This window comes from Nelusetta ayraudi, unplaced genomic scaffold (genome assembly GCF_046127955.1).
Source record: "Nelusetta ayraudi isolate G7.1 ecotype Tasmania unplaced genomic scaffold, CSIRO-AGI_Nayr_v1 ptg000042l, whole genome shotgun sequence".
Taxonomy (NCBI): Eukaryota; Metazoa; Chordata; class Actinopteri; order Tetraodontiformes; family Monacanthidae; genus Nelusetta; species Nelusetta ayraudi.
In genome coordinates this window covers 15,410,738-15,435,368 of record NW_027466092.1, presented here as the reverse complement: position 1 = coordinate 15,435,368, position 24,631 = coordinate 15,410,738, and the positions used below count along the sequence as shown (strand labels likewise).

Genomic DNA, 24,631 nt, shown 5'->3' with positions numbered 1-24,631 from the left:
AATGATGCTAATGATGCTAATGATGTTATCTTTGACCGTACACAACTATCCTTCTTTTCTCAGCTTGGAAAGTCAGACGTTGAGTGTGCGTGGATATGGAAGGGATGTTTGAAAGTGGAGACAAGGTTAATCCATGTTTTTGCCTGCCTGCTTTTCAATAGCCAGTAGATTTAAAATCAATTCTTTATCTTGTGGAGCAGCCAATACCTGATCGCCACTTTCATAGACTGGCCTGATGTTTGCCTGATTTGGAGGGCTGCATAAACATCGTGACTGTGCCACGTGGGTAGTATCTAGTTTTGTCTGCACAGCTGTGTGGAACAGTAACATACTCTTTTCCATAGTTTAAGTGGAGTCTTGCTGCAGACGCAGCGTTTCAGGTCAATGTGTTGCACGATTACTCTTCAGGGTGTTGCTAATTGTAGAACAGAAACCACACCATAAATGTCATAAAGGTACAACAAAACATCACAGCAAACTGTGGAAAATACATTTCTGCTAACACATTGAGTGTAGTAACTAATGATTCTTAATGATTGTGTGGAAGATTCACAATAATAACAAATTGCCAACAATTATCATCATACTATTTGCCTGATCTGAAGGGATGAGATCCCAGCTGTTTGATGGTTATAAAGACAGGTGGTTCACGGCTGAGATGGCGTCCGCATGTTTATTCCAGCCTGATATGATGAATCTAGATTTAATGTTTTTGATCTGAGCAATGAGATCTGACCACACGGCCACCTTGACACTGTTTTTACACATAATGACTCTTTTCATACAGGAACAGAAATATCTATGTTTCATTAAAATTGAGTGATTAATTATTTACTGGAATAATACTAAGAAAACCTGCGATGAACTGGCGACTTGTCCAGGGTGTCACCCTGCCTTCGCCCGAAGACAGCTGGGATAGGCTCCAGCCGACCCCCGTGACCCTGAATAGGAATAAGCGGGTATAGAAGATGAATGAATGAATGACTACTAAGAAAAAAACCTATCACAGCCAAACTGAGCCTCACACAATCCTCTTAACATAACAACATACTGTAAGATGTACAGCTGTTTTCTTTCTTTCTTTCTTTTTAAGTCATGCTTTTTAAAAAAACAAAACAAACAGTTTGTATGTTACGATGGTAGACTTCTCCTTTCAAAGACAAGACATCCGTGTTGCCCTCGGTGTCTCAAAGCCAGCTGAATGGGTAGACTTTCAAGCGAGACACTGCTGGCATCAGTGTTTAAAAGAAAGAAGTGAAACCAGCGTGTTAGCTGCTCAAAACAGCATGTCGGTGGGACAGCTGCCCCAGGCAAACTAGCGAGCAAATGTAGACTGCACACACATGCTTTGTAAAGCAGTGTGGTTTGAAGATAGCTGGAGGTGGATTCTAGCCAGGCAGTGCGTTAGTTAGTGCATTGTAAGGTGGCCTTCCTCTTATATTGGATAATTCCTTTTGAAAGGTTTTGTACAGAGATCAACTCTGGGATTTGTTCTGGCTACCACTGTGCACAAGGTTGCAACCAATTATTTAAAATGGAAGGAAAAATTGTTTACAATCTGAAGAGCCACATTTTGTAACTACATCAATAAGAAGCACTTTGTAACAACAGAGCAGGCAGTTTTTTTTCTGAACAGAAAAGAGGAGCATTAAAAAGAACAAAAAAAAAAAGAAATTGGAATTGAAATAACAAAAAGGCCCTGCACTCCAGTCTCTGAGTCATTCTAAAGCATTCCTCCTTGCTGACTTTACAACTTCAAGGGTTAGAGTCCACAAGCAAAAGATTGCATATTGAGACATTAATTCTGAGAATAATTGATCACACATCAGGGCTGGGCAGCCATTTGCTGCAATGAAAAAAAAGGAGACGGCAGCAGTGGGGGCAGTAGCGGAGATAATTCCTCCGGCAGCTAAGGAGACATCACTCACCGATTGGTGGGTGCACTCAAGTATACTATTTGCTTTTCAATTAACCATATCCAAATGGAAAAACAGGAGGTTTTAAAAGTATTCACACAGTAGTTTAAGAGCACTGGATTTTCTGCTTCACCATACAATTTAGACAGAGTCCATCTTAATGATTACCTGCTCAAACAAGCTGCCTAGGCAAAGCACACACACTGATAATAAATAGTTATGGCCAAATGTTGCTAACATCCGACCGAATTAAGGTGCCATTAGAATCCAAGTGACATTTTAGAAACCATTAATAGAGTATATCCCAAGAGTGGGTGGTTGGCTACTGAAAAGCGAGAATGTTTCCATTGTGATGTGATGGAAAGCAGCTCAAGGGTACAGAGCAGCACAGTGAATAATAAACCATCTTAAACAAACATGAATGTCTTCAAAACAATAGAGGTGTAATTGAGCAAATCAAGTTTAACTAGACTAGAGTTAATTCCACTACACTAACAAATGTATCTATGGAAGAAGATTGTAATAGTTATGATATGATCAGCCACAAACTGGACAATTTTCTGTGCCAGTTTCTTTGTGTTTATTGTGACAATCTGCAAGGATGAATCATCTGCATGGACGAAACACTTATTGCAGTGTAGATTGACAATTACCATTAAGCTAAATACTATGAGGCCAACCTACTCAAGCCTTGTAAACTCATTAAAGAATCTTAAAATGTAGCCTGAATCAGACAGGAAGTCAAGAAAGACAGGAGAGTACAGGAGATCAGTGATAGTGCTCATGGAGCCAGTCAGAAGATGAGAAGCAAAGTTTTGTCTTATGCAGGGGCGGATTCGAGCAGGTTGATCATTACCCTTATTCATAGAGTTATATTAGTCTAAGCGTGAAGTGATAGAAGCATGGATAACTCTCAAAATCAATGGGAAACAGATACAGTTTGCCTTTAGCCAGCATTAACAGTTGATAAAAAGATGTTGTTGTTTTTTTTTTATTACAAAATTCATCTGCTTGTCAGATTTTTGAAGGAGAAAACAAAGATTGTTTTAATGACATTTATTAGCTGTTGTAAGGGCTCCAAAGTAGCTAAGAAGGTCATCAGCCAGATCCGTGGTGTAAAATAGGCTCTATGCATGAGAGACAATGACGTAGTTCAGGCAAAATCTCAGGATGGTTGGTAGTTTCCGGTCAGCGCTGGTTGTAATGTGATGCTAGCAACAAGGCCACAAAAGCTGCATGCAGAGTTACTTTTTGATTTTATTAGCAAGTGAGTTCAACTCGTTTCATACCCACTGAATGTCAAGATGACGTGTAAACGTACAAAAGTGTGTTTTCAAAAACGGGGGGATAGCACTGCCAGCGACCACTGCTGTGTGCCCCAATGTACAGCATCGGCTACCTGTAATTCTGTCCTGACTTTCCATACGTTTCCTCATAACACTGAATTACAGAAACGGTGGGTCACCAATATTAGAAGAGCAAATGTTATTGTTAAAAGTAAGTCACGCCAATTCCCACTCAGCTTTCCTGTAACTGCCCTTTATCAACTCGTAGATCTGTGTCATTGCAAATGTAACATCTTTGCCAATAGTCATCAGAGCTTACTTATGGTCACATCAAGGGCTGAACTCATGCTGAACAGAACTTTGAACATGTTCTGTGACAGAACATGTGTCCAGAACACGTGACAGAACGTGTCACTTAATCTTGTCCTACTGTCAGCTTGTGTGGTGTTTCTGTTTTCTTCATAGAGCGGTAGCAGTGAGCTCTCACAGAGATCTCATTAGTGGCTTTGTCTTTTCCAGATACTTAACCAAACAAAATATGGCACATGCGAGTCATTTCTTGTTATCTGATTTGCCTGAAGCTTACTAGATCATTATTATAAGACAGCGAGGTCGTGATAGCCAGCCGAACTGCTCGCTTAGATACGACGAGACGTAAAACGTGAAACCTTTTTCAAGATTGCTCTGAGGTGTTGCGCTGGACGCTCGGACAATTCTCCGGACATCGTTCACCGTTATCTTTGGCAACTCCAGTAAACAGCGTGTGTATGTAGGCTCAGCCATGCCGTTACTCAGCGCTTGGTTCATAGTGTTTACGCCAGACCGGAAATGACTCACCATCCTTACTCGAACGCGGAAGTGATTTGGGCATAGAGCCTATAAAGCCGTATGTTGTTGTCATTTACAGTCAGTTAAGACAAGAAGTTTTTTTGGTCTTGGATGTTGCACAAGCTGTTACTTGTACAATGTTGTTACTTGTGGTACATTTTTTTTGCCACTATAAAAAAAGTGTCTGCCAGAAAGTGTTTTAGAGCACATTTCAGGCCATTTGGCCCGAAAATTGGCCTTTTTTATACACTTTTCTCAAAATTGAAAAAGATTTTGGTGGCGCTATTACCACCAAATTTTAGGGACTTTTAGCTGGGCTCAGTCCGACCCTGAAACTGCTTCAATGGTGTTTGTGGGACTTTCCTAGCCAAAGATATGGAGTTAAAACCAAGAGCTAGGGTTAGGGTTAGGTTTGGCGCTGGGGTTAGGGCAGGGGCTAAGGTTAGGGTTAGGGTTTTAAATTTTTAACACTGCATAAGTTTTCGTCAGTACTGCTAGGGTTCCAAAACGTATTAGGAACTTGCAATCACTTTTTTTTCCACTCTTCTAGTAACGTTAAGAGCTGTCAACATGTCTTTCTTCACAATTTCTTTCTAACAATTTTGTCACAATTACAAGGAAGCTAATTAAAAAGTAACGCGGACTGACAGCACGCACTTTCCATGGGAGAATTGCAAGATGGATGAGGGAGATTTCAGAATTGAAATGTATGGATTCATAATTCTTTTAGCAATCTTCAGTTTCCAATTCCAATTCCAAAATGCGGGCACCATTTTAACCTGAAGCTTGTAGTACTAATCAAACATTTTTCGAGGGAGCAAAACTGCTTACCACCATCAAACAAATTTTTGAATATAAAGGTTTTTTCTCATATGTAACATGAAAAAAGAAAATCACATTCTCAAGATAGATAGATAGATAGATAGATAGAAAGATAGATAGATAGAAGTAGTGTGTTTGCACCCTGAAACTCCTCTACCTATCTGAGTTTAAGCTCCTTTACATAGTCTAAATTCAGTGATGGTACCCGCAGGATTTGCCTAACCACCAACAAGCTATCTGAGAGTACACATGTGTGAACTACGGTGTACGGACGTGCTACATTACTTAACCCTTTGTCTGCCTGCGTGCGTGCGTGAATGCAAGTGCGCGTGTCTGCCTCTTTCACTTCTCCAATCTAAATAAACAACGAGCCAGTGTCACAACCATGGCAGACAGATGAGTGGAACTGCATGCACATATTTTCAGACACGTACAAAATCCACCATGAAATTGATGATTACAAGCCACACTATGTTGTGTTTCTACTTCAAAATGACAGTAAATGGAAGTTACAAAAACATTTTTGCAATTCATTAACTTGGTGATTGATCCAGTGTGCCTGGCCAGTAGAGGACAGGTATTGGACGGAGTAGCTGGTGCCTGCCTAGACTATACAGACATACTGGGTTGAGAAGGTGCTTGGCAGGCGACCAAAGTTATATAGTGCAATACCAAGCCAGCCAGGTCTGTAATAGTAATGGAAGGAGTGTTATTCTCCCTGAAACAAGTCAACTGATTTTAAAAAAGGTTTTGAAACTAGTATTTCAAGGTGTGTGAGAATTTGTGCAGAATGTTGAGGTTGATCCATTTGGTTTTGGCTTTGGTGACAGTGGTAAAAATGGTAACGGTAAAACTGACAAAGACTTTTTAAATGGGACATTAATTCAACAGCGTGTACCCTGTACCCTTCACCCAAAGACAAAGGACAGCACTCAGTGACACCCTGAGTGCAGGAGAAATGGGAATGGGAAATGGTTGGTTGGATGGATATTAATGCAAATGTATCCATATAAAATGTATCCCTCTCTCTGGTGAATTTTTGTTGAAAAAATAACCAAAAGTCATCGGTTTTTGAGGGTGTTTAGGAGAAAAACAGGGGAATCAATCTGAATAGTAGGGGAAGATGGACTGATAAAGGTAGAACAAGTGTCTGTCAACATTCCCTCTGGTTCTGTCCTCTTAAAGGAGACTGCTGAGAGGTTTATGTCTGCTGAGCAACAACCATGCATGTCTGTGTGTGTCTTTGTGCATGTTCTATGTGTGCTGGAGTGAATAATGAATGTTGCTGAGTAGACTGGAGGGACACTCAAAGACCCATCAGAGCTCTTTGTCCTGCTTGGAGAGCTCTTCGCAGAAACAAATATCTACAAACCCAGCAACGTTGTTCATTAAGTGCAGTTCCTCCTAAAAGGAAATGCATTTATTATCTTAATGTGGTTGTGCAGCAGATAGGTCGCATTCTATGGTGTGTCAATCTGCTGGACCAATATGTGAATAAAAGCAAAAAACAGATGATGTTCGGGTAACAAATTTGCAATCAAAGTAGTATTTGTCTAAGTATTTAGTTAATTTGGCCCTGTAATGAACAAGTGACTTGTCTGGGGTGTACCGTGCCTTTGCCCTAATGACACCTCCAGCAGATCCCCCACCCCTGAGCGCAGCAGGAAGCAGGTATAGAAAATGAATGAATGGATGGATGGATGGAAAAAGACAATTAATTGTGGAGAATATGAGGGCAAAAATCTTCTGATCAAAATCATCTCTACAACTCATGTCTATAAAGAGGAGGTGAAAAGAATGTTCTGCAAGTGGCTTCTACCTGCTCTCTTTGGCTCTCTCTGCTGGTTATAATGTGTCATTGCTGATATAAAATTCTCGACATGCTTTCTCAGTGAAGAGCAGAGTAGTTCTACAACTTTTTTAGCACCCCAATTTTTTTTTTCATCCACTCTACACTTCTATACACGTCACTCTATACATCTTATAGTTATGACGTATTTTACTATTAGATTTAACTTTTCTGTCTGTCACTGAATACTATAACTATTCTCACATCGTGGATTGAATTTGCTTTTTTTTATTTAGAACTCAAAAACATTTAAATCGATTTTTACTCAAGTAGTTCCATATCAAACAGAAATATTCATCAAATATATCAAGTATATCACCATTCATTTAAAAAAAATTATTTGCAAACATTTACCACATGAAAACCATATAACCACACAAGAGCCACCTGAAAACTAATCTCTTGTACTTTGTCTCACACACTGCAGAAAATATCCATTCATCCATTTTTCTTGTTGATTTGTGTCTCTCTCAACTATTCAGTGTCTTATTAATATGATTCTGTAAGTCACATATTAAAATTCCAATCATGAATTATTTTTGGGCCCTCCCTTGCCTCCAGTCACTGCATGCAAGGATGCCACGGCACCCATTTAGAGAACCCCTAGTGTAGAAGACAGTTCAGGAGTAAAATAGCACATTCAAACATCACCCTGAGCACAAGTATTCCCCTTGATTTGACACTAAGTAATATTTCAATTCATTTAAAGATTTTTTTTGTTGAGATTTTTTAAAGAAGTGCCTGTTGAGTGTCTAATAATTTGCAGGTTGTGCTTCAGCTATCCAGTGGCTCTCAAGTTAAAAGCAGATTTAGATTCAGATTCAACTACACAACTACTATGTTTTTTTTGTCCATTGCTATTTTAAACGATAGCAGTCATCATATTCCAACTCAGTAATCTTTAAAGCTGCTTTCATTTTTACATGGCGAGATTTACCATTTTTTGTTGCTGTAGTTTTTTTTTTTAACTTTATTTTTTATTTTTTTTTAGTTCAGTGTACTACATTTCTTTAGTGTGCAAACTTCTCTCAACGAGGCATGGAACAATAATTGGCCTCGTGGCCTTGTCTGAAACATCTGGCCCACCTTCCTCTGGCTCATTCCAGGATGTCCTTCAGTCCGCTTTGTTTGAAGTGTATCTTACAATCGAGGTCAGCAGATGTATAGCAGCCTGTGATGCAGGAAGCTGGCAGGAAACTGGTAGAGCGGGGAAAGGAAAAACCTATGAGGAGAATAATAGACACAGTGACGGGCCCCATTCACTAACACTGCTGTCATCCATATATCCTCCACGCAGATCATCATGGTGCCAGGGAAATGTACACCATTTGCCTCAATAGTGAGCGTGCCATTCTAAGTTTGTGCCACACGTAATGTGAAAGAGTCCCTAGTTTTTTGTTTGATAATCTCAAACTTATACAGTTTTCATGTACATGTGTTATGTGTCTTTTACCCTTTTTTCACCCTTGTCCTTTTGTTTCCTGATTGTACAGCATAGTTATCTCTGTGACTCTTTCTGCAGTCTTGTCTGCTTGTCTTTTTCTCTTTCTTTGGTGTGTGTGTGTGTGTGTGTGTGTGTGTGTGTGTGTGTGTGTGTGTGTGTGTGTGTGTGTGTGTGTGTGTGTGTGTGTGAAGGACAGACCGAGAAACATAGAGCCACTTCTTGTTTTTGGTGAAGTAATAAGGAAACACATAGTCAGGGCTTTTGCAAAGACTGACCGGCTGCATTCACACTCAGCCATGCACCTCCCTTCGCTTCAAGAAGAATAGCAGGAAAGAGAAAGTGGTTGTGCAAGCTGTTCATGGCCTGCTGCCTTATTTCATGACAGGGTTACAAAAAGACTGAACCTTTCTGTCGCGTATAAAGTGAGTAGTCCAGAAAAAAAGATGTATTAATTTGCACTCAAAAATATTGCATTGATATATAATTTTTAAGTACAATTTTGTAGTTAATGTTTATAATATACACATAAACATGCAATACATCATGAATAAAAAATGTGTCTATCCACCAAATGTACCAGAAAATCTGTGTGTCATTTAATGATATAGTCAGAATTATGATCCGCCGTGAACTAAAGTTTACAATCCCCCTCCAACATAGGATCCTCACTCCTTTTCACCTGGCTCTTTCAAACCTAAATGATTCGCCATTCACGCCTATGGCAACTATTGTGACTGAGCCTGCATAAAATGCCCAATTATCATGCATTCCAAAATTCAACACTGGATGGCCAAACTTTTCAGCTGGAGACAGTCCTTTATTGGCTGCCACGAGTACTACCTATAAATGTTTCGAATATAATCAAGTTCTTAGCCAGTGTTTTTTTTTTCAGTCTGTAAAAGGAAATTTGAGGCGGGGGTGAGAGGGTGGCTTATGCAATGTTTTACACTCAACGACAAATGGTTATCCTGTTTCCTGTTGAAGTGTCTCAAAAATGATTGCTTGGCCACAAGCTATGAGGCCATTTTGCGGTGAGGAGATTAGAGAAACAACAGCAATAGTTAACAACCCACGATCTTAACTGCTTTTTTTGTTTGTTTACAACTTTAAGTTTATGTTTAAAAAAAATGTGTGACAAGTCACAAATCACTTTTAATTATACATTCTGAATTCTAAATCAACTCTGTAAAAGATTTTAGGCTATCAAGTGTGGGTGTGACTGGATAGGATGGATATATTGTATGAGAATTATAGTTAGGTTTGTTGGCTCCAAAGTCCAAAAAAACCCCACAGTCTTATTTTCCTGTTGCTCACCCTTTTTCTGCTGACCCTAGCAGGTATACTTGATTTGACTCTCTCTCACACAGAGACACACACACAGACATAGTTATGCACAGACAAGGGTGTTCTTGCTTCTTTTCTCTCTCATATTTGCAGGTATAATGGCTGCAGGGAAGTTACACGCCGCTACTTTACCCGACACAAACGGCCAGGGTGATGAAGAGAAGGATGAGAGGGCTTTGGGGAATATTTTTCCTGAGTTGGAATCTGTGGAACTGCCTCTGGGAACGTTCCTCAGGTATGCAAGTTCCCTATGTTTCTCTGCCAAAGCCAGGGTTCATCATTGACTTTAAACTACATGTGTATATATATATATATATATATATATATATATATATATATATATATATATATATATATATAAACAGGTGTGATTGAGTGATTGTGAATGCTCTCTATAGAAGGACTAGTGCTAACCATTAGTAAAAGACAGCAATCACTGGAATTACTTTGCCAGCCTTCAGTACCTACTATGCAAAATATGAAATGCCTCCTATGACAGCACAATAGGAGGTGTGGTTCTGTGTATGGTAATTCAAAATGAAGTAACCAAGACATTTATTTTCCAGTTTACACATGGAAAACATTTTCAACGTTTTCATTATTTTATCCTATATAATGAAACCTCGTATTTAAATAGTTGCTGGGACAAATTTAGTGTAACCAGAGGCAATCAACGCTGCTGGCTTATAATTCTTAATGGAGAGTGTAAAAATAAATAATATAAACGAGGACTAGGTTTCAGGCAGCTCCAGTGCGACCCCAAGAGGCCACACGTCGTTCAGACGGACAGCTCACCGCTGTGTGTGAGTGAGTGTGAGTGCGAGTGTGTGTGCGGGCGTAGTGAGAGCCATAGAATACACACAACAATCATGGCGGAAAATGAGCCTATGGAGTACACAACGGAGCACGAGCGGATTTTGCAGGAAATAGAGAGCACCGACACGGCTTGTGTCGGCCCCACTCTTCGGTAAGAATCCACCGTCCTCTAGGAAACCCCCGACAGTCGCGATATCTCTCTATTTGGTCGCTTCCTTTCACATTTATCAGACTCTTTTTCGGCTCGGGAGCTACCGAGGCTACTCTAGCACCCGGCAGGCTAGCTTAGCAATGGTAGCCACAACAGGCTACGCTGTTGAAATGGACCTTTGTCGTCGCTCCTTAGCCGACGACAGGCAGCACAGCTGTGGCCACCCTTCACTCCGCTATTTGCTGCCGCCATGAGCTGCTTTTGCCGAATATTTAGATGTCCGTGTGTGGTGAGACGACAGGTACGCTGTCAAAATATAAACATCATGTGTGGGTGTGGCCTGTGCACCTGAGCGCTTTGGGTAATGTCATGAAGCTCAAGAAAGATGCTGGCTAGTTGTGTGTGGCCCAGAATGTGAAAACTGTCACCATGTTAAGTGACGTCCCAGTGCGGGGCCTTTATTGTCCTGTCTTCCCGACTACTGGACAGTACGTGGTGGAGATGCTGAAGTTGACGTGTTGCATTAGCCTGGTTAGTTCTGGTCCATCAGCTCACACTCATTCACATTGGAGGAAATGACTTTGACAAGCTGCTCTGCTGGCGAGTGGAGTGTGCCCTCTGCTGAGTACCCCTTTACTCTCTCTCTCTCTCTCTCTCTCTCTCTCTCTCTCTCTCTCAGTTCCTCTCTCTTTCTCTTCCCCTCTCTCTCTTTCTCTCCCCCTCTCTCTCTGTCTCTCACGGATCCAGTTTAAGGCTTGATCCTGTCTGCTGTTAGCAGGGCGTTCTATCAGATCTGATGCAATGCAATGATAACTAACCAGAAGTTGCGTGTTTGGCCAGCCAGTGAACTCCCTCAAAATGCAAATACTCTTTTGCTCGCTGCACTTTTCATAAAGCATATGCTGAAGTTCGCAGTTCTGAAAAAAAACAAACAAAAAAACCCCCACCCTTTGTGATGTCATTAATAATACCTCAGCGATCGCTCTCCCTCGCCAGTGACAAGGCCCCCAGCCAGGTGTTTAAATGCTTTATTATGTATCTCACCTGACCTCCTAACCCACGAGTTCGCCTTTGCTCCTAATTTGCGTCGTGCTCCGTCACCCAGATAAAACATGAGCCAGGCGTTCAAGGTGAGTCGGCGATTAAAAACACTCTAGAGCCACAGCCGGTGGAAGCACTCACGTATGCTGGTTTTACTGTCTGTTGATGTTGTTGATGCTTGCTCTGTTCCATACTAGAAAGCAGTCAGTGATGCAAGTGAAAGAAGCAACATGATCCACAGAGGCGTTAATTTTTTTTTAAATAAAAGATGAGAATTAAGCAAGTAAAATTCGAAAGAACACGAAAAAATGTTCAATCGTATTATTAAGAATTATCTATATTTCAAATTTCTTTCCTCTTTCCTTCTCTTCCCTACACTACCTGACTTTTTCTTGTCATCCTACTCAGTCCATGTTTTCTTTTTTCTTTCTCTTCAGGTCTATTTACGATGACCAGCCAAATGCTCACAAGCGGTTTATGGAAAAGCTGGATGCCCGAATTAGGAACCATGACCGCGAAATCGAGAAGATGTGCAATTTCCATCACCAAGGCTTCGTTGATGCCATTAAAGAGCTCCTTAAAGTCCGTGCGGATGCAGAGAAACTAATGGTAACGTGATTACTAGAGAGAGGACTACTGACCATAGAGAGAGGACTACTGACCAAGCCCAAATTTGCTGCAAACACTGACATTTTAGGAAAACTTTTTGTTGAACAGAGTATTTATTCTTTGTATAAAACCTACATGTTCAAACAAATTATTTTTTTATTCTTTACCTACAGCTGTCAGTGTAACCTGTTTCATTGTGCTGTATCGGATGTTGCCCCGGAAAATTATGTGATAAACACAATATTGTTGGAGGTTTTATTTCCTATTTTGTAAAACTGTACAGCTTGATGTTGCCAAGAAAAATGATTACAAGGCTCAGAGGCAACAGTAGGGAGGAGGAGAGGGAAAATGAAGAGCCTGGAACTCCCTGGAGTGACCAGTATAGCTCCAGGACAAGACATACAGACAAATAAGCAATCCATGCTGGCATTCAGGCCTACAGACAGACAGTCAGAGTTGCCAGTTTGTCTGACATGTATTTCTTAGGACTGTGTCGGGAAGCCAGAAAAACCGCTTACAGAAACACGGTGATCATGCAAACCTTCACCATGAATGATAACGTTATGAAAAAAATATAGACAAATGATTTAGGTTGTCCAAACAAGCTCAGTATGCAATGGTGGGGAATATTATTGTGGCCACACTAAGAGAAATAGAATTTGCAGTCTGCTTGGAAGATATTTCAATAACAAACTTATTTAAATTCAAAGCCTCTCTCTGTTTCTAGAGTGTATTGTTTACCCACTGGTTCCCTCTGCTGAAACAGAAGCATTGTTTTCACATGCCAATGTGTCTTATAATCTATTATTATTCCGTTATTGAGAAATAAAAGCATGCAAATGGTTTTCTCTGACAGGTTCAAGTGACTGACACCAATCGAAGGTTGCAGGACGCTGGGAGGGATGTAAGTCCTTTTATGGTACTCTGTTTAAAAAAAAAAAAAAACATTTAGTTTAGCAATACTGCCACATACACGTCTACATGCAACTCTAAAGATTGTTATGAATCAACTCGGCCTGCCCTGGTTTCTGTTAAGTTCTTACGATGATTTCTATCTAAAGAACTGTTTCCGTCCCATGTGCCAGGTGACGGCTCAAACTGAGGAGGTGATCCGCTGTCGAGTCCACCAGAGAAACATGGCCACCACTGTGGAAAAGCTGCAGCTCTGCATACCAGGTGCTTCCCGTGTTCCAGCACGAATGATGACTCACTGTAGAGCTACAGGTTTAGAACTGAATGAATTAAATGTTTTTATGCCCTAACTATCCATTGCAGTGCTGGAAATGTACAGCAAACTGAAGGAGCAGCTGGAATCCAAAAGGTATCTCACACTGCACATTGGACAGATTTCACGTCGTATTGAAAGGCACAATTAACACATTATTATTGACCACCAGCCTTGGCTGAAATTGTCATATTTTCAGGGACCAGTATACAGTATACGGTTTTATAGGTAGATATCAGTGACGTGCACCTCTTAAGTCTAAATCTTAAGACTCCTATCATGTGACACAGAAGAAACACAGGGTGATAAACAGTATAAGCAGAAGAAATCACTTGAGATTGGATAATTTCTGGTCGTATTTGGGCCACTGGTTATTGTTCTGAATGATCTAAATCAAGTACAGACCTCCTTAATCTGGACAGTTGATTGTCACAATACAGCGCAACTCTTGCATCAGTCTAAATCAGTGACTGTCATCATTGTAGACAGTCAGAACCCACAGGGAAAAAAAGCAGACATTATGAATAAAAGTTGCTCTCTCCATCCTGAAAATCTGGATGTCGTCCGTTTTACTGAATCCACTCATGACATTGCCCCCGTTTGGAACTCCCACTTCTTCACATCATTTTTTGCTTTCTTGTATCAAAGTATATAGGCCTGCATCTCTGATCTTCATGTCCCATCAGGTGAAATTCTGTTGTTCTGTCGAGAGAGAGAGAGAGAGAGAGAGAGAGAGAGAGAGAGACAGAGAGAGAGAGAGAGAGAGAGAGAGAGAGAGAGAGAGAGAGAGAGAGAGAGAGAGAGAGAGAGAGAGAGAGAGAGAGAGAGAGAGAGAGAGAGATGGGTTATGGTTCGTCTTTCTTTTTCGTTAAGCTCCAGTGAACCCACCTTCAGAGAGTAAAATAGATCTTAAAACAACTTAGGAAATTCAGTACAGGTTTCTGAGTAAAGCAACGCCTACTGAATGCTGTACATCCATTTTTTAAATGGTTAAAAAAAACAAAAAAACTTTTTTTTTTTGTGTTTCACAGTCAAGTCGCAGTCGCCTGTCAGAAATGTGAACTAAAATGTTCCTCAAGCCAAGAATTTGCTCTTTGATTATTTTTTTTCTTTTTAAATGCTGCTTTCAAAGATCTATTTAAAAATGACATAATGCACTTCAAAGGCTTTTCTGAAGATACAATTTGGCAGTGAAAAAATGAACCTTGCTTATGCAAATCCACTTTATTATCTGTAATATACAGTATGCACTAATGACCAGGTCACATGCTGGTCAGCCCTGCATCACTCGCTGGGCTCTGCACCCCGACAAACCTTTTCACTGTGCAGTTTATGAGGCTGCCCTCTGTTCATGTGTATGCAAGATGCTTTACACTCAATGACCAACCAATTAGATCCCCTCACATCCTGCCTATCAGACTAATGATGGGAGCTCAACTCGCTGACCCAAGCCTGAACCCCTTGCCCACTGTAACAGATCACAATACCCTTATTAAAAAGGTGGCCCAATAGCCGTCCACGAAATGGAGAGAGAAAAAAAAGAGAAGTGGTGCAACACAGTGTTGCAGCATTGAAATACATTTTCACATCATAATGTGATAGTGAGCAACGGTTTGGTGTGAATATAGAGTCACGTATCTGGACTTGCAAGTTTGTTAACCACATGTTAATCTCTCATTTGGAAAATGAGTTTCACTAATAATACTGCTTGTTTGTTTTGTTTCTGCACACTCAATGTTAGATTGAAGTCCCGTCTGTTTTAATTAAAGCAAAACATTTTTTTCTCTGCAGACATTACGCTGCCTTGAAAACAATGGAGCAGCTGGAAAAGGTTTACATTCCCAGGTAGGAAAAACTTTTCCTGAAGACCCATCTACTTCTCAATATGTTTGTCCTCTGTTCCTTTGCAGTTTTCACTTCATAAATAAATCTATTGAGTAAGTTTTATTTATGAAGTTGTTAGAGTGCTCCTGAAAATGACAGGTTATACACAAAACACTGCAGACACAAAACAAAGTCAGCAGCAATTAGAGAGGGCCTCACGAGGAAACTTCAGTTACTTTGCTCAGCTTACTTTTGTGGTGATCACTTTTGAATCGGTTGAAATGTCATTTTATTTGTGAAAATGTGTGATCTGCAACCGACCGAGCATGCAAACTAAAACCTTGTTCCAAAACCAAAGGGTCCTAATTATTACTCAGATCTTTCCATTGCACCAATCTCAATTTTCAAATCTGATTAAAATTGTCCTTTCAACATTTTCTTATATTAACACAGCAAAAACTTTGTTAATACTGAAAGATTAACCAGGATGCTTGAAGAGCAACACTTCCTATATATTTTCTGATAATTAATTTGGTGTTTTAATTTACTGACTTTAATCTTTAATAAACCAGTGTTAATTCCTCAAAGCCACAAAACTACTAAAAAACTATGACGACGATGTTTTTTTACAACGCTGCCACGTTTCTTCCCCAACTATCGGATGGGGTTGAATAAAGAAAGCCAAAGTGTTGCATGAATGAACAGCAGCTGTCGGTCACTGTCTGTCTGAAGCAAGACATCACTGTTGTCCTGCTGTGCCGCTGCTGCAGGGTCAGCCAGTACCGGTTCTGCCAGATTATGGCTGAAAACCTACCCAGGCTCCGAGAGGACATCAAGGAGATCTCCATGTCGGACCTGAAGGACTTCCTGGAGAGCATCAGAAAACACTCGGACAAGGTCGGAGAGACGGCCATGAGACAGGTGCGAGGAGGGTCGCCACTCAGGACAGAGCTTTCAACATTTGCGTCCACACTCAGCCACTGTTTGACTTTTTTTTTCACATGCATGTCTTTAGGCACAGCAGCACAGAACCTTCAACAGTGCGGTGGCCAAACAGGCCAACATGGAGCACTACACCAAGCCTGTGTACTCCCTGAACGGACGGACACCAGCCCACAACAGCCTGATGATCGACGACGGCATCGGAGACGACGAGGACGCCGATGAAGAGGTGAGTCCAGTTGGGTGTGGAAGTGTAAAGTAGCCTCGCTGAAGAAGTGTGCTAGATTCTAAACTGATTCTCTCCCTCGACCTGTTCCTTTTAATGTGAAAGGTGTAGGTGTAGTTTTTCTAGTCATTACCACAATGAAGAAGCAGTCGCAGGGAATTGGTGAATCTTTTTGTGGCGTCGTCCTGTCAAGTTCCCTCCAGAGCACAAATCCAACCCCTCTGTTGGATAGTTGTAACATAAATGTGTCTTCAGTGTCAAAGGTCATTGTGTATTTGTCTGTACCTGTATGCATTGTGTGCACTGCTCGACATCTGTGAAATATTAACTTTAGTTTTCTTTCCTGGTCAGGTTCTCACTGCTCAGGACCTGGTGGACTTCTCACCTGTTTACAGATGCTTGCACATTTACACTGTGCTGGTAGGTGTCCCTGTGTCACATGCACATAATGCTTTTTAGTGACTGATTGACTTTTGATGACTTTTAATGTTTGCCCTTCTCTTATTGCTTCATTTGTCAATGAATACCTCCAAGCATGAGGTGCTGGACCCCTGAATGACCCTGAGGAGATTATAGATTACCCTCTCCGTTTTTCCTCTTTCTTATCGTTTTCATCATTTGAAACATGAAATAAATTCTGTGAATTTGTAAAAAGAAAACCAAAAAAAACAAAACCCAACTCACAAACCTTCATGTTTGCGTTTAAAGCCGTGCAGTCTTGTTATCTATCTTGTATCGTTGCCTTGATCTTAATTTTTTTGCATTAATAAAAATTATCTGTCTGTTTTTTTTTTTTTTAGGGTGATCGAGAAACATTTGAGAGCTACTACAGGAAACAGCGAAAGAAACAAGCCAGACTAGTGCTTCAGCCCCAAGCTAACATGGTAAGCAACTCTCCAGTGTGCCAACCAATCATCTTGAATCGAGTTCAAGTCAAAAAGCTGCTGGTTTGCAGAATTGTATCTTTGATTAAGTTTTAATTTGCCATTGTGACCTTTTCAGTAGATATAACCCCTCATTACAAAACGGTTTAAACGCTCCAGGCTTAAACATCTGGGAGAAAGTCAATGTGTTTTTAACCATGCACACCAGCAGAGGGCTTCAGGCCCCACCTGGACTACATGCTTGTCCTAGCAGGGGAATATCCTCATCATGAGCCCTGTTTGAGGTTAGGTATGTTCATACTAGTTCTAAGCTTGGTGACTTGTCGGGCTGCACCTCGTAGCTTTGCCTCTTTCCTTTGGGACATGCACCTACTGCACCTCACCTCTCAGGAAATGTGTCTACCTACTTCTTAACCTCATGTTGACGGGAGATCTGGTGACCTTCTCTAATCCATATAGTAGGTCTTGAGTTTCACAGAGGGAATCGAGTCTATTGTGGTCTAGTAAGCCACTGTTTACAAAATATGTATGTGGTGTGTATGTTCATGTTAATCCCTGTTTTCCAATGTCCCACTTACTCTTCAGTCTTTCTTATTACCTGCAGTGATGTCAGGGACAAAATAATGAAACCATGAGGACATCTGCTTTCTGTTCATAAGTCGATGAAAACACAACTAGTATTTATTTTTCGTGACTTTCTCTAAATCTTCCATGTTATGATAGAAGATGTCAGTAAATGTCACAAATTGGGCCTTATTCTTTGTTTTTTGAAAAATTGACTGTAGTGACTGACTATCTATTCCATGTTATGATAGAAAATGTCATGAAATGTTATAAATTGGGCCTTAAAACAGTGCACAGAAAGTGATGACATGGAGGCTCCACACTGAAGTCCTGCAGCCTTTGTAGTTGCAGCACGACTCGCCGCTGATGACTTTGCTCTTTGGGTCGATGTAGTGGAAGTGTGCATGACTGTTTAATGTTGTGGTTGTTGCAGTTTTCCAATGTATTTTATTTTAAGATTATTATTTTTTTTCTCCACGTGTGTCTGTCCAGCATGAGACAGTTGAAGGCTATAGAAGATACTTCAACCAGATTGTAGGGTAAGATGATGTTCACGCTTCTCTCTCGTCGAGCAACAGCATATTGTCTAAAACATTGTTTGCTGGTTGTTTTTTTTTTATTTTTTGGAAATGTTTGAATGAAGAGTTTGAATTCTATTTCCTGCTTTCCTCTTGAACAGGTTCTTTGTGGTCGAGGACCACATCCTCCATGCCACCCAGGGGCTGGTGACCAGAGCTTTCACTGATGAACTCTGGAACATGGCCTTGTCCAAAATCATCGCTGTACTTCGCACACACTCGGTAGGCCTGCACACACTACCACTCCCACACACACACACATGGAGCCAATAGGAAGAGTAGGCTGTAAGATGATCCTTTGACGGAGGAGGACGAGGAAAACCGAGCCTTCACAGAGTTTATTTTTCCCGGAAAAGCCTCCATTCAGCGGCATCGACGTGCACACACGCAACGCTAGCCGTCAGTCTTCAGGGTCCGTGTGGCCACAAACACACTAATGATGACACCCCAATGAAAAGAGGTCAAAACACACATACGCATTGAGCCAAAGAGGAGGTCTTTGGGCCCTTAATGAGAGACAGATTGCAACAATAACAGAAGATTAAGAGGGGATATTCCTGACCGCTGGGCTCCAGTCACTTGTAAATTAGCCAGAGGATTATGCTAACAGGCCGGAGAGCAGCCCACACAGCATGGGGTTAGAGGAGTAACAAAGCCCTGGGCCCTCCCCGTGGTTTTAAGCTCCTCTGCGTGGCCATGAGAAAAGGCGGCTCCACCTTGGCCAAAGTGACGACTTTTCAGCCTCCTGCGACAAATCAGCTATAAAAAAAAATAGCACAGAAATGGTTGAAACGGTTAAGAGGTGCAAACGTCTTTGCCGTCAGTCTGGGCAGAAAGTTAGACAGGAAGTTCTTCCTTGCAAGGTTGGGTCAAGGCTGTGTTCAGTAGACACATGGGATGGTTCAGACAAACACGTTTAACAGCGAAGATGTCAAACACAGTATTTGACCGTTGTGTCCGTTGATTGCTGATTGTGTGATGGTGCTCCTTGTTTCCGCAGTCATACTGTGATGACCCCGACCTTGTCCTGGAGCTGAAGAACCTCATAGTCATATTTGCCGACACGCTCCAGGTTGGTTTGAAAGCGCACATCCAGCACTCTCAACCGCACTGTGACCTCTGAGTGTGCGACAAAGAAAGATTGATTGTCGGTTTGTGTGTTTTTATTTACAGGGTTATGGCTTCCTAGTGAGTCGTCTGTTTGACCTGCTGTTTGAGGTCAGAGACCAGTATAATGAAACCCTGCTGAAGAAGTGGTCGCTGGTTTTCAGGTCAGCTGTGGTGATATTTACCTGTGTTAACTGCACACTTGTGGCTTCTTGCCAGCCAAAGACTCACATTGATAATAATGTGTAAAGCTGATCTGCATCCTGAGGTTTAAACTCATATATTCTGATTTTATTGTTGTACCAGTGTTTTCATATTCATGCAAATTATTTGACGGCAGTAAACCGCTGCTTCCTCATGAAGTTAATTCACCTTTCAACTGAAATCATTACTGCAGTGTCTTGTTGCATCACATAGGCATGAGTAATGTATGACTATGTATACCCTTGTGTGCTTGTTTCTCAATGCTGCAAAGTGTGTTCAAAGTGTTTGTGTTGTGTGTGTGTGTGTGGACAAACACTCAGCTGAGTTACTCTCTACAGGGAGATTTTTGACTTGGACAACTACAGTCCCATCCCAGTGGAGACGGAGGAGGAGTACAAGCAGGTGGTCAGCCGCTTCCCGTTCCATGATGCCGAAATAGAGAAGGTGACGTTTCGCAATAATAACCTACCAAGATTTAGCATCTAATGCAAACTGTTAGCTTTTTTCTTTTTCTTTTTATCACTAATGTCAATTTCAAATCTATAAATAATCCATCTCTTAAAGATTGTCGTGTGTGTGTGTGTGTGTGTGTGTGTGTGTGTGTGTGTGTGTGTGTGTGTGTGTGTGTGTGTGTGTGTGTGTGTGTGTGTGTGTGTGTGTGTGTGTGTGAAAGCAGCAGGGATTCCCCAAAAAGCTGCCCATGTCTCAGTCTGTGCCACAGATCTACTCGCAGGTCAAAGAGTTCATCTACGCCAGCCTTAAGTTCTCCGAGTCTCTCCACCGCAGGTTGACCTCACTGGAAGTCATGCTTTTACTTTGCAGCCATAACTTACATGTGAAACCCATATTAATGTTCAACGTGTCCGTCGTGGCCCTCGTTCATCCAGCTCGACGGAGATCGACGACATGTTGAGAAAATCGACCAACCTGCTGCTGACAAGAACCCTGAGCAGCTGCCTTCAGAACCTCATCAAGAAGCCCCACATAGGACTGACTGAGGTAGGAGGGGCCATGTCACGCCACACCACACCAGCGCTTGAGTTAGGCCAAGATTTCTGAGATGGTTGAAATTTCGTCCACCTTTTCGTAGCTGGTGCAGATCATCATTAACACCACCCACCTGGAGCAGGCCTGTCGGTATCTGGAGGAGTTTATCACAAACATCACCAACGTTTCCCCTGAAACGGTGCACACCACCAGACTCTATGGCCTCTCCACATTCAAGGTAATCTATCGCTGTCAGCCTGTTTATTCATTATTGATTGTCGTGTGTTTATGTCATAAATGATGGCTGGGTGAAAAGATAAATATCCTCAGAAATATATTGCCCACTGTCTTTCTTAATATAATACCAGCGGTAATAAGGTAGTTTGAGTCCAAACCATAATAACCAGCTCTCATGTGGCTGCTGAACTGCTTCTGTTCTTGATCTGAATTTGTCTTGTCATATGGTATTGTTTTTACATTTCATTTATATGTTTGCGCTTAAAGCTTCACACCTAAAATACCAGGATCCGGAAAAATGTAAATATACAAAATGTGATTTGATATATTCTAACCTCCGCTGTCCAAGCACTGGTCTTGGAAGAAATATTGGCTTTTGTAGATCATGGCTGACTCAACTCAGTCGTAGTTAAAATAGGTCTCCCAGGTTTGGATGGTGAAAGTCCACAGAACCGTTCAGACCTTGACAGATTCACAAATCTGTTGCAGTTATTTGGAGCGATTCTTTTGAAAAGGTCACCTTAATGTCCATAAGTGAGGAGGAAGCACACACAGCTCTTGAGGACGGATCTCTTATTGCACCAATTTAATTGGCCATGTCAAAACATATGCTAGTGTTTCGGCCTGATGGTCTTCTTTAGAGCATGAATGGAAAGAAAAGGAACTTACATGTGATTGGTCGAGAGGGTCACATGATCAATTTCGCTGTTCAGCAAACATTCTCTTAATGTAGCAATGACAAAATTAGAGGTGTATTTCTTTCTTTATTTAAAAAAAACAAAAAACATCTTGAAGTGAATTCCTTTTTGCAATTTATATTAAGAACATTTTATTACAACTTTTGAAAAAATATGAGGAAAGCCCTGTATTATTTTTGTTCAGGATGCTCGCCACGCCGCCGAGGGTGAGATTTACACCAAACTCAACCAGAAGATTGATGAGTTCATCCAGCTGGCAGACTATGAGTGGAGCATGGCTGAGTCGGATGGTCGAGCCTCTGGCTACCTCATGGACCTCATCAACTTCCTGCGCTCCACCTTCCAGGTCTTCACACACCTACCAGTAAGTCCACCTCACTGCCTCGCCACTACCAGTGCTGCTGTATTATTGTATTGTATTGTTGTGTATTCTTCTGGATGCTTTCAGTCTTTGATTTTGTTTTTTTTCCCTTGACTTTTACTTTGTCATGCTTTATTTGACTTCAGTCCTGTCTATATTCGGTGTTTTTGCACGATGTTAATCACATCCCTGCAAACTGGACATAGTGTCTGAAAGTGTCTTGTTTGTCTAGTGCGTTTGACGTACGCTGTCAACGTGACTTTTGCTTTCAGCGTCTTCTTGTAATGTTACATGGTGAGGGGCGAGCTAGCCAGTTGAGTGTCTTGAGGCAGCGGTCGACTGCTGCAGGCAGCGCTGCACATCCTCTCTGCTCTCTGACTGATGTCCATGTCCTCAATGAGTTGGAGCTTTTTCTTTTTTTTTTTCTTTGTGTTTCTCCCTTTGTCTTCCCATCAACTCCCCGTTAACGAGCAAGCAGTGATGTCACCGTCGTGTCTCTGTGGCAGTTTAATTTCTTCAAGTTGACTTGTCCAGCCCGTAGATATCTCTGGGTGAATTTACTTCCTCCTGTCCCTTTTTTTGCTTCCACATTTCTTTTCCTGAACTTTCCCTCTTTCCCTCCTCTCTTCATTTTTTGGTTCTTTTGTGGGTGTCTCTGCTCAGACTAACAACAATGACCATGCCTCGATGTCGGTAAGTAGTTCTGCCTGGCTGTTACTACCTCGTGCTTCTGTTCTGCAGGCAGAGGTGGAGAGAAACGCATGCTAACTTTTGACTGTGGAACCTTTAGGCCTATTGGTTCTTCTGGACCGTCCCGATGGGGATATTGTGTTTTTGTATAAAGATAAATATATTCGCACATTCATTCCTGTTACTGGAAATATTCCAGAATTAAGCAAAACAAAAAAACAGTTAGGTTACCGAAGAAGATAGTCATTCAGAATGCATTACAAAAACTATCTTCAATAGACAGTAGTGATTCATTGGGTCAATGCTATTCTGAGTAGCAAACACTAAAATTCTTGAACTTGAGTTCAATCATAATTTAATGGCATTTACCCTGTATTTTCTATCACCTTTTTTTGAACCGTTCCCTTTCCCTATGACAACCCCAAAGTAACTGTAACTTCATTAACACAATATTTGCATTTTTGCTGAGAGTGTGCAACTATATTTTGCTTTATGCTTGAATTTGTGCTTGGCGACTCTGCAACTGTTAAGCATTGTTGTGTATTCTTCCATTTTCTTGCATTTACATTTTTGAATGTACTTTCATGAATATAACTGTGTAAGAGAGGAACCAGCAGGTGAAAGAAGCCAATTCATGTCATTTATTCTCTCTCCTAAAATACTAAGCCATTTTAATCAGTTTTTTTATTCTTAAACACGAGAGCTAAGCTAGTCTTTTTGCGGGGGTGGGGATTTTCATTCAAAGCCAATATCTTTTATGTTGAAAGGTCATTATCAAAAACACATTGGACGTGGTGCTACTGCTTCACCCTGTACATAGGGGACAGACTCAACATTGAATGTGTTCAATAAATGATTTGTGCAGTTTTGTTCATTGATGTGCAAGATCAACTACACACCCTCATCAAAAAGGTTTGGAGATTACTGTTAGATCTGTGTCACTGGAAAACTTGTTTATTTTCCTTTCCCACAGTTTTCCATTTGTAAGCATCCAGAATTTGTTACGCAGCTCAAGTGATGAGCAGAGCCTGTTAGGTCTCATAGAAAAATGTCTCCCCATAGGAGGTTGCGGATGATTGGGCTCTATCAGTAAGACAGCGAGACACGTTGGTAATCCGGTGTTTTATCTACGGAGCAAAATAAGGAGCCTGGGCAGTTGGTGGAAGAACCATACGGTGCCACAACAACCTGGCACCTCCTCCTCAAGCTGCTCGCCAGCCTGCTCAACATTGCTTTGGCATTGCATCCCAGTTAGTCACAGCCAGGTTAGCCGGTGTGGTGGTGTTGGTAAGTGTAGCCTGTGCAGCGTGACTGAGCTGATCCCACCAGGGCCCCGGTGACTGTGGGTCTGGGCTGCTGCCAGGACTCTCTGCTCTCTGGTGCCACATTACGGAGGTGGTGCGTGAGAAGCCTGGCTCTGTGGTAGCCAACACTGACAATCTGGAGGATGAAGGCAGGTCCCAGATTGTGGAACTGCAGCATCGCTGGCTGCACCATCAGTGGTGACAAGCCTTGTTTTATCACTGGCAATTTCATTTTTTTAAATGTATTCATTGATTCATTTATTGCGCTGGTCTTAGCATAGATGCTAAATTTTATCTGTGGTCCCAAATTAACAAAACAGACACAGTAAGACTTTAAAACCACACCGCTACAAATCATACGAATATAAATAGAAAATTGCAGAACAAAACAGAGGCAGACAATATCAACACAGCAACAAATGAAGGAGTTCAAAGGATCAATTCACTTAAAGCCAGAGCATCAGATCAATAAACAGTATTTAGGTGTAGGCACATGTCTGATTTTATTTTATTTTATTTATTTATTTTTTAAACAATTTTTAAGGTTTTTTTGCAGGCTGAGTAGTTGTCACGCATACATAGATAGATAGATAGATAGATAGATGTACTTTATTGATCCCAAATTGGGAAACTACAGTGTTGCAGCACTTAAAAAACAGTACAAAACAATAAACTACACAGTACTTACAAAAAC

General features: G+C 41.2%; 1 protein-coding gene across 4 annotated transcripts in view; it reads left to right on the top strand.

Annotated features, from left to right (window-relative positions):
• The first annotated feature begins 9,527 nt into the window (after positions 1 to 9,527).
• The window catches only part of exoc6 (exocyst complex component 6), a 29,308-nt gene continuing 14,204 nt past the window's right edge, over positions 9,528 to 24,631 (top strand). Inside the window, exons 1-20 of one of the 4 annotated variants that reach the window (XM_076034835.1) lie at positions 9,528 to 9,724; positions 11,935 to 12,106; positions 12,963 to 13,010; positions 13,192 to 13,282; positions 13,382 to 13,427; positions 15,123 to 15,176; positions 15,926 to 16,076; positions 16,171 to 16,326; positions 16,675 to 16,743; positions 17,124 to 17,207; positions 18,264 to 18,310; positions 18,451 to 18,571; positions 19,350 to 19,421; positions 19,523 to 19,620; positions 19,999 to 20,104; positions 20,337 to 20,446; positions 20,548 to 20,659; positions 20,751 to 20,885; positions 21,767 to 21,946; positions 22,607 to 22,636. In XM_076034835.1, the coding sequence (XP_075890950.1) occupies positions 9,588 to 9,724; positions 11,935 to 12,106; positions 12,963 to 13,010; positions 13,192 to 13,282; positions 13,382 to 13,427; positions 15,123 to 15,176; positions 15,926 to 16,076; positions 16,171 to 16,326; positions 16,675 to 16,743; positions 17,124 to 17,207; positions 18,264 to 18,310; positions 18,451 to 18,571; positions 19,350 to 19,421; positions 19,523 to 19,620; positions 19,999 to 20,104; positions 20,337 to 20,446; positions 20,548 to 20,659; positions 20,751 to 20,885; positions 21,767 to 21,946; positions 22,607 to 22,636 (2,019 nt within the window). In that variant the 5' untranslated portion in view covers positions 9,528 to 9,587. Of the gene's footprint in view, positions 9,725 to 10,298; positions 10,457 to 11,934; positions 12,107 to 12,962; positions 13,011 to 13,191; positions 13,283 to 13,381; positions 13,428 to 15,122; positions 15,177 to 15,925; positions 16,077 to 16,170; positions 16,327 to 16,674; positions 16,744 to 17,123; positions 17,208 to 18,263; positions 18,311 to 18,450; positions 18,572 to 19,349; positions 19,422 to 19,522; positions 19,621 to 19,998; positions 20,105 to 20,336; positions 20,447 to 20,547; positions 20,660 to 20,750; positions 20,886 to 21,766; positions 21,947 to 22,606; positions 22,637 to 24,631 lie in introns of those variants that run through there. The other 3 variants (XM_076034837.1, XM_076034836.1, XM_076034838.1) reach the window with 3 other exon arrangements.